Here is a 16,617-nt window from a genome sequence, read left to right on the forward strand (position 1 = left end):
ATTTTATACATTGTTGAAAATAAAAATGCTAGGGTGGTTATTACAAAACAACAAGAGTTCTTGACTAAGAAGCATGCAGCCATCGATATAGAATCTAATCTCCATCAAAACTTGCCAAAACCATTCCCAAATTGACACTAAGGGATATGAAAACACTACCCAAACATGGGCAATGCATGAGAGGGGAATTTTCTTTTGAGTAATCTTATAAGTTTATATTCAAGAAATATCTGAGACTCCGAATGGTAAAATATTAATCATTGCATTCACCAAGGCATTTTTTTAGCTCTAAATATATGCATTTACTGTTGAAAATTTTCAAGTAGGGATTGCAAAGGGCAGAAAAAAGGAATAGCATAATGAGAGTCTGACAGATGAATTGGGAATAATTGTAAACAACCAAGCTGGGTGCATGTTGGAGTTAAAGAAACAGAACAGTGTATCATTTAAAACATAAAATTTTGAAAATACTCTGGGAAGAAACAATTTGGTAGATCTAATAAATATGTGAATAGAAAAGTCAACAAAATCTAGTAGATGAATATCTACCAGAGAACTAGGAGGATTAAAATACCTGTGCCCTGCGTGCTGGAAGAACAACCCAGATGGAGCAGGTGGACTATTTCTTCTACCAACACTTTTTCCAACCTGAATTTTCAGTAATTGCATCAAAAATATGAAAGTTAAGAGAATTAGTTGAATGCAATTCACACAGCATCCTACTAATCTAATAATAAATTAAAACCAACCAAAATTCATAATGCAACAAAAAGCCTCTATAAAAAAGAACCTGAATATAAAAATAAAAAAGAGCAGAATGGGGACAGAAAAGTTCAAACGAAAATCTAAAAGACATAATGAAATAGGAATTGATAAAGCAACATCAGACAAGTATCTGACTGAAAACTGTGGCAGAAACCTACATTACATCAGTTATTTCTTTGTATGTCGTTGCAAAGTCCATTAAAATATCCTTCTATGTTTTCTTAAGTCAAAGAAATTTAAGGCATGGAAGGGTAGTTGGCCAAAGCTCTATTTTACAAAGACAAATAAAAACAAACCAAGTCGTATATGATAAAAAGCAAAGGAAACATAAATATCTTACTGCACACTAACCTTCTCATGATCCCACACATTCAAGTAACCATCCTCTGCAGCACTTCCAAACACAGATGCTTTGTCTGGACACCACTGCATATGTACAGCAAAATGAATCTTCACTACATTTATACATAGCAAGAAAAAGGTAAAAATAATATTATCTTTTCTAGGGAAACCTAGCAGTTAACTGTATCATGTCATCTTCCATTTATGCATGCAATAATCAGCATACCTGCACACAAAGAACTGAAGCTGTGTGACCTTCAAACTTATGTACGGGTGAGCCAACTCCATTGGATATAGGATTTCGACGGTCAAACATGCGCACTGAATTATCAGCAGACCTGTTTGTTTAAAGATAACAATATTCTAACTGAGAATGTATTTTCTGTAGCATATAATAAGATAAATAACAAAGTGGGACAGGATTCTAACAATGCTGATCAAATCAAGATAATTGTGAAGGCATAACAAAGTTGGACAGGACAATATTAATAATAATAACGCTAATCAAAACAAGGTCCAAAGGATTGGCACATTCCATGAAAATTCAAACCATGACACTCTTTAAAAATACAAACCATGGTTGATGATATAAATCTGTGATTATTTGATAGTTAGTTACTCAAACTCTATTAACAAAAGGTTTGTATACAACATACCCAGTCAAAATTAGATTCTCATCATGAGGATTCCAGTCCACACAATGAAGATCAGCATTATGTGCCTTCTCCACCTACAAAACAAAGTTAGAACCATAAAGTGAAATGAAATGAATAAGATCCTCAATATATGCCACCAATAGTATGAACAGGCTACGGTAAATGCAGCCAATAAATACCTACTGACAAAAATATAAAAAATGAATATAACAACCACAACAAAATTCAATAACACAATCCAGAAGATATATTTTATGATAGGACTCAAATCACCAACAGCTTTGCTCAAAGGAAGTAAAATATATGGTGATTGCAACCAACCAAATATCAGTTTTCTGTACAGCATAGAACCATCTAAGATATAGAGGAAGCATAACACACTCACAGTGAAAAAGCTATGTCATAATCTAATACATGTTTTCATGACCACTACTTTCACAGTAGACATACATGAAATCGCATTTAGAAGTTAGTGCTAGCACATATCACAACACCACCTTTTATTAGAAAAAAGAATGTTCCGTGAGTACCATCAAAATAAACAACTTAGTGTTTTATACAGTTAAATCAAATGTAATCACAAAAACATCTGGACACAAGCATAAAAAAAAGTATAATGCTTGTTTTCTGAAGAGATTGCAATCGCCCAAACATCCAACCAAATATGTCATCAAACCAATAGGAAGATTCCATCTGATTTCACTCATTACATGTCTAACAGAAAGTAATGTCCGAATACCAACAAATTGTTAACCACCACTGTGATGCATAAAAAGAAAATGAGGACTTTATGGTAAGATGGGAGATGAAATTTGTTGAACCAATGCACCCCCACCTTTCAATATTTCCTATGGTGTAACTGCCTTTCTTTTCCATTGATGAAAACTTTGTTTAAAAATTCTGTTCATGTTGGTATTTCGGCTTTAGCTCTCTGTTAGACACAAAGAAACGGGAACCACTGTGATGCATAAAAAGAAAATGAGGACTTTATGGTAAGATGGGAGATGAAATTTGTTGAACCAATGCACCCCCACCTTTCAATATTTCCTATGATGTAACTGCCTTTCTTTTCCATTGATGAAAACTTTGTTTAAAAATTCTGTTGATGTTGGTATTTGGGCTTTAGTTCTCTGTTAGACACAAAGAAACGGGACTCGGACTCAGCTCGGACTCGGCAAGGCCAACTCGGACTCGGACTCGGCTGGACTCGGGAAAGTGAAAACTCAAGAAATTTAGAGATTTTTAAAGATTTAAAACTTGTTTCATGCCCCCTATATTGAATACACCTTAAAGACACAATAAAATCATCAAACTCGGCTCATTTGATTACATACACAAGTATACATCAATCATATAAGCATAAACGCAAATTGTAGCTAAAGGAAATAACAAACATAGATATATAAATATTGTCAAATATATACAATATTACAAAACTCATGGAATAAAAAATCCATGTCATCATATGATCATCATCAAATGTTCCATACAAATACCAAAGGTAAATACAACTACAAGCCTATAGCTCAGAGGAGCGTGCACCCTCTGGCCCTGGCCCCCTGCGAAGGCGTCTAAGGTAGGTCCTAGATGATTCGGCAGCCATAGCCGCTCCTCGTGACACCATGCCATGTTTTTATTTTGCCTTTTTTTAATCCCAGCCGGCGGCCGAGTTCCAGGCACGAGACTCACCGAGTTTGGCGATTTTATGCCAACTCGGTGAGTCTAGCGAGTTTACCCCCTGGACTCGGCCGAGTCCGAGTCCGAGCTCAGTAGACTCGGGGGGCATGACTCGGACCCGGACTTGCCGAGTTTGGGCAAGTCCGGGCGATTCTCGTAGACATAGAACCAGTGAATTGGATGGAATCTTCCTGCTGGTTTTGTGACATATTTGGTGGGATGTTTAGACAATCAGAAAATTTCTATTGGAAGACAAGCTTTTATACTATATGCATAGAAGTTCCAAAATCATGCAAACAAAGAGATAAAGAACCTTACATTTATCAATTATAACATTTGTCCAAAATACATCATACCATCATAGTCAACAACTAGTCAGACAAATCCTCATATTGCCCTGAATAAGGCATTGCTGAAGAATCAAATTGACAGCCTGCAACACTCCTTGCAATGCAAAATTATGGAAGCAATGAGCAATCACTTCTGAGGCAGTTGCACCAGTGGTAGAGTGTCTCCAAGTAACTGTATCAGCAGTAATGCGGTAGGTTGCAAAAATGAAATGACAATGTAATCTTTTCTTCCTTTTTTAAATGTTGGTATGTGATTGTTTCAAGGTTTAGAATGGGATGTACTGGCAGGAGATCACCTTTCACAAATCCATGGTTTATTAAAAAATTGAGACTATTTATGAAACTTTGGACTATGGCTTTCAACCAAACCAATGATCTTCTAAGTTCAGTTTCAATTTGAATTCACCTTCCCCTTCTTCAAAGTATGTTCTAGAAAGAATCATCTCAACAACAAATTGGCAACTCCATTACAAAAATCAATTGCTTCCTTCAAACTTATTTTCAACCCAAACATCCTCTACTATGAATTGCTTTATGTCAATCTTGATTTGGAGCAAATGCTCCCAAAATATTCTTTTTGGGATAAACATTCCATTTCATAAAAATTGCCACCAACACTGAAATTTAGCCGAAGTGTGTGCATCTTGTCTTCCAACATCCAATCAATTCTCATCACCTAAAGAGAGCCACTCAAAACCGCTCCCAAAATATTCTTTTTGGGATAAACATTCCATTTCATAAAAATTGCCACCAACACTAAAATTTAGCCGAAGTGTGTGCATCTTGTCTTCCAACATCCAATCAATTCTCATCACCTAAAGAGAGCCACTCAAAACCTCTTCCAGCTCCTTTCTCCAAGAAGCCCAAACAAATTATCATATAAAAGTTTGGAAAAAATTAACAGAAGGAAATAGATTTCATTTTTCAAGAAAGGGACACAAGCATGTCATAACCAAACCAGACAAGTACAATAGCATCAAAATAAGAATGTATGACACCATAATGTAAACCTCATTTCCAATCTATTTTATTTACCATCTTTCATGGATGCAGATCCGGATATATGACCCAACTTTTCCATTAAAGGGAGAGTGCCTTAACAGATGAGGAGGATATCCCTCCATAACAGCCTAGGGATCCAAAGATGAGTATTTTAGATTCTTCTAGCTTCAAAGGGAGAGAAATGCTAAACCAAGGCAAGACCAAACATACCAACACCCTTAGACACTTGGCTGTGAAATAGTAAATGATCATAACATAAGGAGGAAGTGCATTCAAGTCCCGAAACATGCCCCAAGAGGATTGTGTGTCAAAATATCAACAAGAAAACATAAGAATAAATGCACCTAGAGGCTCAAAAGCATGCCTAAAGGTAAAAGGTCACTGAAGTGACACAGTAAACATCAAATTATAACAAAAAGTGCACAGGCTCAAAAGCATGCCTAGAGGTAAAAGGTCACTGAAGTGACAAAGTAAACATCAAATTATAACAAAAAGTGCACAGGCTCAAAAGCACACCTTTTACATGGAAGGAGGCAAGTTTTGTTGAGCATTTTGTCATTGATGTCAAAGGGAATCGATCTGAGATACCTGTTCATTCATCAGATATTCTTAATTTCTTCAATTGTTAAATTGTGCTACTTGCCTGGTTGCTCGAGCTACCTGCCTGCCTGCTTGAGCTACTTGCTTACTTGCTTAAGCTACTTGCCTGCCTGCTTGAGCTACCTACCTGTCTACTTAAACTACTTGCCTGCTTGCTTAAGCTGTTTGCCTGCCTAGTTGAGCTAGCTGGTTGTGAGGTTGAGCTAGCTGCTTGTCAGTGTCAACAGCTTACTTGTTCACTTCTTGTGCCAAATCAGGTTAATCTTTTGCCAGGTCAGATTGATGTCACCTAAGAAATTTTATATATGCAGTGAATATGTTACTCATGTCGGTATTATTTTTGGGAGTCGAACAATTTAACATTAGTGGTTAAGCTTTGGACAAGGAATATAATTGGCAGGAAGCATAGTTGGTGCGATTCATCTTGAGGCTGTTTTAAGTATCGTGGCGTGAATATAGTGAGTTGGTTTCAGACTAAAATTCTGTTTACTCCTGTTTCCTTATCGAGTATGAACTATAATGTATGTTGCACAGATTTTATTGGTGTGTCGGCCTGAACAAGTTCGGTGCGTGGCCAGTCACGTATTTTTGTTCACTAGCTTGGAAATGATACGCAGAAGTTTGTTTGTTGTTTTTTTTCTGTAAAAAAACACTTCTATTTGGTGCATTAAAAAATGCTTCTGTGTGGTTCCTTTTAGCTGTGTAAAAGACATGAGGTTTGTTTCGGTTGGCAGGCTTTTAGCAAATCTGTTTCCGTTTTTTACTTTGATGGAACGTAGCATCGTTTTCTGCTGCTTCCATTGCTACAGAATGTTGCTTTTTCTTTGATTATTCAATCAGGTCGGGAGTTCAGAAATAGATGTTAAAATATTTTGTTTTTTATGGAATACAATGTGTAAGTGCTAAAAAAAAAACTTAAGGAGCTTGAAGAGATATGTAGAGTTTCGATGATAAAAATAGCCCAAGGACAGAGGTAGAAGCTGGAGATTTACGAAGTTTGATGATATACGTAATTTTGATCAGAAATGGATTTTGGAGCAAATATGTGTGATGATGAACAAAGGCGTTTCTGTTTCTTGTGATTTTTTTTTTATAGCTGCTTTTGGGAGTTGTGTCTGAGTTAGAAAAAGGGTTTTGATTCTTCTTACCATGCATGGGGGTATGTCATCGTTGGAAGAATGTTGATTTTTTAGTGTAGCTTTGTTGGTTTTAGAAGGTGTATCTTCTTCAATTCGTGGGTTGTCTCTACTTTGTCCTGCTGAAGGAATGTGTGGTTGACAGAAACGAAGACATTTTATTTTTCTTCAATATCAATTTTGAGCTGTAGTGTGTGTTAAAGAGGCACAAGTCATGTGAAATATTGTGTATGAAACAAAGTAATTGTGTGACTAATAGAGTTTGTTTTGCTGTTACAGAGAGAATGAATTTATCGGAAAGAGCTTGCTTTGAGAAATACTGTGTAGAAAGAAGTGTAGTGATTGTATATCGTTAATTCTGGAAGTTGTGTTGAAGTCAGAAAAGAGTGTTGCAGTGCAGAGAACTGTTAAGAACATTAATTTAGATTGCTTGAGCTAAAGATTTGAATGTTAATGGCTCAATTAGAATTTGTCAACATTATCTCAGTTTAAGTGTATTTTTTGAGTTGGTGCTCACCTTTGTATTCTGAGTTGGTGCCCATTTTTGTGAATGTAAGCTATTGTCTGCTGTAGTTTTTCACCCAAAAGGGTTTTCCACGTGAAATCTGTTGTTGGCATCTTGATGGTTTTTCTGTTTAAGTGTTTATGAGGTTTTATGCATTAAAAATTCTAAAATACTGATTCACACACCCCCACCCTCCCTTCTGCATTTTCTGTGTGCTTTTCAAGTTTCCCCTTCAAAACAGTAAAGAGGCCTTTGAAGCAAGATTCTCAAAATCTTGTTGACTATTAGCAGCAAACTCTTCTTGAATTAGTTGATGTACTCTGAGGTTTGTATTTTGAAGATCATTTTACGTACAAACAAACTATTCTTAGCATACGAGTTGTAGTTTTTTATTTATTTTTCAAGCAAACTATTGTAAACACTTAATAAATAGTGCTACTGCCACTTAGTTTTTCAATAATAATTTTTGCATCCATTTTCTGCTAAAATTACTGTTAAAATTGTCTAGTGTAGTTTTGTGTTTAATCCTTGTTTCTTCAAAAGTACAAACTTTGTATTGCATGTTTCACTAAAGAGGTAATTATGGTTATGTATACAATTCAGTTGTTGAAACATGTTTGTTGTTTTCAGTCCAATTCTTGGGCTGTACTCATGCCACTAGTCTCAACTTTTAGCTGAAGAGCATGAGCATTTGTTAGCCATTTGTTTGTTTTCTCGAAGTTAAAAGACATAAAAAGCTTGTCGAGTATAAGGGCTGATTACCTGAGAACCACTTGTTTTATGTTTGTTTGTATTGCATATTAGAAAACAATTATTTACAGCATAGTTTGAAAACTCGACAAACTCTGTGAGTCTCTTAGTGGGATGTGCCTGTTAAAATAAATAGCATCGGTCGGATGAACCAAATGTCTAAACCAAATGTCTAATTGGCCTTATGGCCTTAGACATTTGTCTTGTATTCATCCGTAAATCTATCCTTAGTATTCTGATCACATATAGATATATATTTATCTATGTAACCATTTATTTATTGATCGGTTAATATTATGATTAATATTATAATCAACATTATGAATAATTAGTAACAACCTTGTGTTACTAATGATTCATAATATTAATTATATTATTTCATTATTTACTTTACCGATTCGTTGTAAATGATAGCATATATTTATTGGTTTAGTTGACTGATTAGTTTGCAAGAGAACCCGACGATATGATCGTGGGTTATGCATTGGTCATAGACTGCCGACGTGACTCCACATAGGAGTCACGACTCCTTGAGGAATCATGTCGGTTCCACAAGAAGTTGTGACTCCTTTGTGGACCACAATCGGTTATATATACAATCCTGTCGATGGAAGTAAGATACAAGAAAACAGAAAAAAAAAGATAGATAATCTTTCACAAGTGGAAAATAGAGACTGCCTTGGAAATACTTGTGTGTGAATTACGTTCACTCAATCTGCAGTTGATGTAATAAGCAGGAGCAATTATATTGTGGCAATAACCTTCAGCAGTCCTTATCATTGCACATACAGCAGTTGACTTCTTCGTTCATTATTATTAAATTACAATTAATATTACCAATATATATAAATCTGATCAACTTTAACATGGTATCAGAGCCAGCATAAGTAAAAGATCAGATCAGACTTATATAGGTGAGATTACGCTCTATATCTTCTCAAATTTCTTCAACTCCCTTCTACACATCAAAATGGTGAATGGTGTTAGATTTGAAGATCGACTTGAAGGAGCTTCCAACTTTGTATCTTGGAAGTTCAGGATCATGCTTGCATTAAGAGAAAACGAATTAGATGAGTTCATAAAGAAAGCTACACCGGAACTAGAAGAAGAAGATGAAAAGCCTCAATGGATGAGAAAGAACAATAAAGCCATGAAGATGTTAGTTGACTCGGTCAAAGACCATATTGTGCCAATTATCTCCAAGATGGAGACTGCCTATGGCATGTTCAAATCTTTAGAAAACATGTATGAGATAAACAACACAAGCCAAGCTCTTGCTCTAAAGCAACAACTCCATCATGTAAAAATGACAAAAGGCGAATTCATCACCTCATACTTCATGAGGATTACTGAATTAAAAGATCAACTCTCTACTATAGGTCACACAATAGAGAGCAAAGAGTTAACAATGCTGTCACTAAATGGTCTCCCCTCCTCATGGGAGGCATTTATTCAAGGGATAAGTGTAAGATCAAAACTTTCTAAGTTTGATCGATTAAAGCAAGATTGCATTCAAGAAGAGTCTAGATTGGCTATCAGAGGCATTCGCCAAAGCTCCATAAATGAAGATATTCATTGCCTCCCACTCCACAAAGATGAAAAGTAAGAAAGGACATTTCAAAAGGAAGAAAGATAAGCAATCTAATGGTGCTCCTACATTCAAAAGAAGGAAGGATATTTCAGAAATCCAATGCTTTAGATGTGACAAATATGGTCACTATGCAATGCAATGTCCAACCAGGACTATGCCTCAAGCTTCCACTACAAATGTTGGTGAAACTCCTCCACAAAAGGATTCAGATGGATTCATATTCTGATTTGAAAGAGATAAGTTTTCCTTCTTTTTGGTTGAATAATGCTCATGAATTTAATAAGCAGTTTTTTTTGTTAATTCATGTAATTACATTATGCGTCTTATTTGTAAAACAACTTTCTCAGTAGATGTTCGCTTACGACAACTGCATTTGGATATCTTGTGCTTTAAATTTCTTCAATTTACTATGAGAAATTTGTCCCTTACATTTAGGACATCTTTAGAATCACAGTCTGTTATTTTTCAAGCTATAGAGTTTTGAAGTTCTTTTTGTGATGAAGAGATTAAAATTCAAGAAGAATATGCAGAGGACTTTAGTGAAGATTCTGAGATTTTGCATTTCCATTTTTTATAAAACAAATATCTACCTGCAGAGGTGCAACAGTTCACTTGTGAAAGTCATAGAGGCACTTTTTGCTGGTAATGATAGCATCTAGGGCTCAAAGCCAAGATTGAGACAAGAGGGCTCTATCAATGAGAAGGAGCATACTAAAGGGGGATTTTGTTCTAAATCTCAAGATGATCATATTCCTGCCTAGGGCTTGATCTTATGACAATAGATCCATGGTGGTTTTTGGATCTAGCACTTCCAACCGAATGAGGATCATACTCGATGATGAGAGTCTCCTAAAGAATGATATCTTCCATGATTGGGACCATGTGAGCAAGGGATGCTTCCATGACAGAGGGAGCAACTAAGAGGATGTACATCTATTGATATCTGAGGATCTTGGTTATATTGGTGAACCATGTCAAGATGGTTTCTCTAGTGATCAGTCAAAGGACTATGGTTCATGACATGGAGTCCCATTTATGTAGGCTGGAAGGTCTTTATGCTGACTTTTAGGTCATGATATTCTTGGATAGATGAATACTTGGTGAGCTTGGAATACACCAAGAGTGATGCAGACTCCAACCTTGTATTTCATGAAAGGTAAAAGCATGTGAAGATCAAGTATCACTATGTTAGACACATGGTGGAAAGGTATGCTATTCACCAATGTATTCTTCTTTTCAAAAGATGTTTTAAAGTGTAAACTCTTGTGATTGCATTTCTCTTTGAGAGAGACTTAAGGAGAAAGCCCTTATCTACACCCTATGATATGGTTCATGGTGGATGTCATGCGTGTGACTCCATGACATTTTTGGTTCAGTACTTGATGAGTACTTGATGAGCCCCTGTGAACATTATTGTGAGGTGACGATCTCTCAATAATGAACACTTGTACATCTGATCATTATCGTAAGGTGACGATCTTACGATATTGATTGATCATACAATTATGATGGATATCATGGGACGTGATATCTATGGACATGTCATAATGGTTTATATCTCTATAGTAATATCTATGGACATGCCATAATGGTAGATATCATGAGACGTGATAACCATGGATAAGCCATAATGGTAGATATTACATAAAAAGATACTCGTGGTGGATTTCAAGTGACGTGAAATTCGTGGACATGCGACGAAGTAATATCTTTATATATACCATGATGGTCGATATCATGAGACGTGATATTTGTGGACAAGCCATAATGGTGGATATTACATTAAAAGATTTATAGTGGACATCATGTGACAGGATATCCGTGGATATGCCATAACTTATGATATTACAATGATGTGATATCCTTCCCTCACGCAATAAATGGAACTAGTGTAAGGTGTTATTACTTATTGAAGGATAGAAAGATTTCCGTGAATATCATGAGACGTGATATCCATCAATACGCCATATCTCCTAATATCACAATGAGGTGATATCTCTCTCTCTCATAGATGAATCTATTGTGATCATAATAAGGTATTGTAGGATAAAAGATTATCCTCCCTTGCTAAGAGGGAGTGCTAAAATAAATAGCATCGGTCGAATGAAACAAATGTCTAATTGGCCTTATGGCCTTAGACATTTGTCTTGTATTCATCCGTAAATCTATCCTTATTATTCTGATCACATATAGATATATATTTATCTATGTAACTGTTGTGAGGTATTCACCCATCGCCCCCATTGCAAATGGGGACCCCCAATTTTCGCTTTTTAGGATTAGCCCTTTTTGCTCAGTCCTAGGTTGTCTTAGGGTCTTTGCTATTAATCTTTGCATTGAAGGGCTAGAGTTTCTTAAGTAGCCAGAAGGTTCGTCAGGTCAGGTGAAATGACTACGTCAAGAGTCTTTCTTAAAGACATGAGACCCCTATACCTTCCAAAGGTCATTGAGCGAATTTCCCATCTAATTCATGTCCTTCCAAAGGACATTGGGCAAGATCATTTGCTTACCTTGTCCTTGCTGATTAGCATACCTTCTCCTTGCTGATGGTCATTAAGCGAATTTGAATATGTCTTGGCCTTGTCTTTAGAAGGGTCAGAAAACGAATTTGACCCTGTCCTTAGCCTGGTCACCAAGCGAACTTGATTATTATGAGGCCTGTCCTTGCCAAGGACATGGAGCGAACTTGAGTGAATGTCTTAGAGAAAACTTTGTTATGCCTCGTCCTTACCTTGGTCCAAGAGCGAAGTTAATCATTTTGAGCATGTCCTTACCTTGGACCAAGAGCAAAATCAGTCATGACATATCCTTAGAAGAGTCCAAGAATGAACTTGACCCTATGCTTAGGAAGGTCACAGAGTGAAAAACTATATAGGGCTTGTCCTTCGAGAGGACACAGAGTGAAGTGATTGATATGTTTTGTCTTTCAGATGGTCGTGGAGCAAATTCACTTACTATATGGCCTATCCTTAGAGAAGACCTTGAGTGAAATCCTTACTTTGAGTTTGATCATGAAACATATGACCCGATTTGATAAAGTATACATTTTTAAGGGGCACACCAAAGTAAAGTTATAGATCTTGTCCTTAGGACGAACATGGAGCGAATTTTGGATTTAGGTCCCGTCCCTGGGCAAGTTAGAGAGCGAACTGATTGCTTTAAACCTTGATCGATCAAATCAAATGATGCAATTTAATCTTGGTCTTGTTCTTAGGAAGAGCAAATTAATTATAGGGTCTGTCCCTAGGGAGGTCAGAGAACGAATTTCACATCTTGACCTTGTCCTTACCAAGGACAGTGAGCGAGCTACACTTTAGGTCCTGTCCCTAGCAAGGACAGTGAGCGAATTTCCAAGATCATGTACCTTACAAGAGTTTTAGAACGAATTTCGTATTTCAAATTCCAAGAAGGGAAGTTCAAGGTAAGAAATCGACTATCATAAAGAAGCTTTTTGTTATTTATTTTACCAAGTCGGCCTATTACTCCCAAGGACATGTCTCTTACCCTAAATCGCATATAAAGAGAAGGTCAAATCAATCATTCCAAGCATCAATTCAAACATTTTTCTCTCCATCAGTGGCAGGTCAGCAAATTACTCCAGCAGGACAATAAATTTCATCAGCATATTTGCAAATTTCTTCCAGCATGCAGGTCTCATGTCTTGAGAAGGCGAATTTATCATTTGAGTATTGAGGAAGAGTGAATTTGCTCAGCTAGGGGGCCTATCAACCAGCAAATTCATCTTTAGACAGCCCAAATTTGCCTTAGGATATTCAAATTACCCAATGAACGTACTAATTGCAATCATTCAAAATCAGAGATTGTGTCAAGTTAAGAGATTATATAAGCTATATATCATATGAATTTGATACTATACTTGCTTTGTTTTGCAGATATAAAAGGGAAGATCATGCAACCACCATAAGGCAAGAGACACAAGCAAGGATGGAGGGATGACTCAATCATGACAAACACTTCCTATCGTCACTATGCAAGACCAAGGACAAGATACAAGGAAGCTGCCTTCAAAAAGCCTCATCATGCAAATACAAGAACATCAAAGGGAAAAGATCTCAAGATAGTCAATTATTCTTACCACACCCTGGAGGCATGAAGAGATCAAAGGAATGTTATACAATCACTTCAAGGCAAGCAAATGAAGGATATCCCATCACCACTACTTTGAACGAGCAAGAGAATGTCGAGTATTCAAGAGAGACTACAAAGTGCAAGTAAAAGGTGGAGTCCTAGTCATTATCCCAGACACCATTCACCAATCAGGGAAGGCCTACCTCAGCAAGTCTTGATTCAATGTACTGGGCTCACCTATGGACGCATAAACTCCGAGGCACCTGCCCCTGATATCTATTGGTCCACACTTTCTGAATGTAATTTTCTCATTGGTTAAGGAAAAGTTTGTTATAACAAACCCTAATTAGGGTTTTCATTGTAGAATCCTTGCCATTGAAGGAAAATCGATCCTGGCCATCCGTTGTAAATGAGCTCTCTATATAAAGCTCAGTCTCTTCATTTGTAAAGACTAATAGTTAATAGTGAATAGTTAATAGCGAAAAGTTTATAGTTGGAGAATAGTTAATAGCTAATAGCAGTAGTTTATAATCAATAGATAGTCTAAAGAGAATAGAATAGAAGTTAGAGTAAAGTAGGAGGAGAAGGCAGAAATTGTTGCCTAAAGTTGTAAATGAACTCTATTTTCATTGAAGTTATGGTGAAGTGAGTTGTTTCTTTACAATGTGCATGGTTTCTTGTTGGATCCCCATGTTAGATGAAAAATAAATTAAATTAAATGGAAGAAGTTGTTGAATGTATTCATGTGGAATCCGCTTAGTCCATACCACTAGCCTCTTACTGATTGTGAGTGTGCCTTGTGTGGTCAACTGGAATGTTATGAGCTTAACGTCGAATCGTTCTACACTCATTGCTTATGCATCAACTTGAATGGTGATCAATGTTTGATGGTATTGATTCGAACATCTTAGAAACGTCCTTAGAAGATTGCACTAAGCTTGTGTCGAATTGTTCAAGTTGATCGTGAGACCTAGCTCTGTAGGATTCCACCTATTCATTTATCTATCTTCTTACATTCTAGGTCTTAGAATAGACTCTCTCAAACCCTTCCTCTTTTGCCCTTTTTTTATCTTCTAATTGAGTAGATAGGACCTAAGTTCCAGCAAATTAAGCATTCAGGCATTCGAATGTAAGTCCCCTTATGATTCCAACATAATCACATCAAACCAATGAGCTTATCCACACGTAGAGACCTTACATTCATGAACTTTGGAGACTTTTTTTGGATGAACCTTAAGCAAATCTTCAGCATCCAAAAGATTTTGTTCAAGAGTGGATAAGATACTTTAAGGTATTTTATTTTGTGTTTGCATGTGCGTAAAAAACACGTCAACAGTAACCATTTATTTATTGATCGGTTAATATTATGATTAATATTATAATCAACATTATGAATAATTAGTAACAACCTTGTGTTACTAATCATTCATAATAATAATTATATTATTTCATTATTTACTTTACCGATTCATTGTAAATGATAGCATATATTTATTGGTTTAGTTGACCGATTAGTTTGCAGGAGAACCCGACAATATGATCGTGGGTTATGCATTGGTCATAGACTGCCGGCGTGACTCCACATAGGAGTCACGACTCCTTGAGGAATCATGTCGATTCCACAAGGAGTCGTGACTCCTTTGTGGACCACAATCGGTTATATATACAATGTTGTCGACGAAAGTAAGATACAAGAAAACAGAAAAAAAAATCGATTGTCTTTCACAAGTGGAAAAGAGAGGCTGTCGTGAAAATACTTGTGTGTGAATTACGTTCACTCCAAACATTGTAATCTGTAGTTGATGTAATAAGGAGCAATTAATATTGTGGCAATAACATTCAGCAGTCCTTATCATTGCACATACAGCAGTTGACTTCTTTGTTCATTATTATTAAATTACAATGAATATTACCAAAATATATAAATCTGATCAACTTTAACAATGCCAAGTCAACGTAACTTTCGTACAAAGCATTTGCCCAAAAATCAGAAGTTTATGATGAAAACATGGCTAAGTTCTAAGAAAAACTCCAAATAATTTACCTCACAATTTGTCCTCTACGCGATTTGTTTTTAACATTTTATGCTCTTATTTCACCCAACAAAAGACATATTTAGTATCTAGGTGACAAAACACCTTGAGAGAAGGGTTTTGAAGGAGATTTTAGGGTGCCATCAAAGATTAAAACTAGTATGTTGTTCTAATAATTCAATATTCGATTGCAATTAAACAAAGGAGTGAAAGCTCCTTAAATAGAGATTACAAGATCGATATTTCCTAAAGAAACAAACAATAACTAAAGACGAAATTAGAAACTAACTAATTACACTAAAATGACCATGGACTAACAGAATAAGAAGATATTATTCTAATACCCTCCCTTAATGGTCATCGTTCTAACTACCCTGATTAAAACAGAGAAGGCTGCCCCCTTCTTCTCAAAATGCTTTGCGACAAGAGCTTGCCAGTTGCCCTCCTAGAATCTGCAATTGTTCAAGAAATCACAGATCAAAAATCATCACAAATTGTCCAACCTAATGTTGGGTAACAAAGGTATCACTCTTGTAGCCAGAGACACCGAGAAGAAGATGAAATTGAAACCACAATTTTGAGGAAAAATCAGCTAACCCTCAACAAACTTTTGCAGATGAGTACGACACCCCAAAACAGACTGCAAGAAGCCACGAATTTTGACGAAAAAATCGCCAAACCCAGCGATTGAAGATTACAAAGCATCGTTTTTTCGGAAAAAAAAAGGGTAAAAACCCTAAGACATGAACCCCTATACCCATGATTTTTGAGGATAAAATCAGGCAAAACCCAGAATCCCACACGAACATAGCAGATTACAGATGACCAAACACAATTTTTGAGGTGAAAAACTGATCAAAACCCAAGACACAAAATCCAAGACACGGATTAAAATACAAAAATTCGTTTTTGAGGAAAAACGGTAAAACCCAACTGAATTTTTTAAGGATAAAAATTATTAAAACCCTCCCAAAAATTTTAAGGGAAAAATTATTAAAACCATCAGTTTTTAAGGAAAAAATTTATTAAAAAACCCCACCAATTATTTTTTTAAGGGACAAAATTATAAACCCAACGGAATTTTTTATTTTTTACGGAGAAAAAATTATTCAAAACCCGAA

General features: G+C 36.1%; 1 protein-coding gene across 1 annotated transcript in view; it reads right to left on the bottom strand.

The window, feature by feature from the left end:
• LOC131071689 (WD-40 repeat-containing protein MSI4) overlaps window positions 1–16,617 on the bottom strand; it is a 183,109-nt gene that overhangs the window by 96,819 nt on the left and 69,673 nt on the right. Inside the window, exons 10-13 of the mRNA XM_058007632.2 lie at window positions 1,764–1,837; window positions 1,334–1,445; window positions 1,117–1,191; window positions 575–648 (exon numbers count right to left, since the gene is read on the bottom strand). Coding sequence (XP_057863615.2) covers window positions 575–648; window positions 1,117–1,191; window positions 1,334–1,445; window positions 1,764–1,837 — 335 coding nt within the window. The remainder of the gene's footprint in view (window positions 1–574; window positions 649–1,116; window positions 1,192–1,333; window positions 1,446–1,763; window positions 1,838–16,617) is intronic.

Source organism: Cryptomeria japonica, chromosome 10, assembly GCF_030272615.1.
Source record: "Cryptomeria japonica chromosome 10, Sugi_1.0, whole genome shotgun sequence".
NCBI classification, from domain to species: domain Eukaryota; kingdom Viridiplantae; phylum Streptophyta; class Pinopsida; order Cupressales; family Cupressaceae; genus Cryptomeria; species Cryptomeria japonica.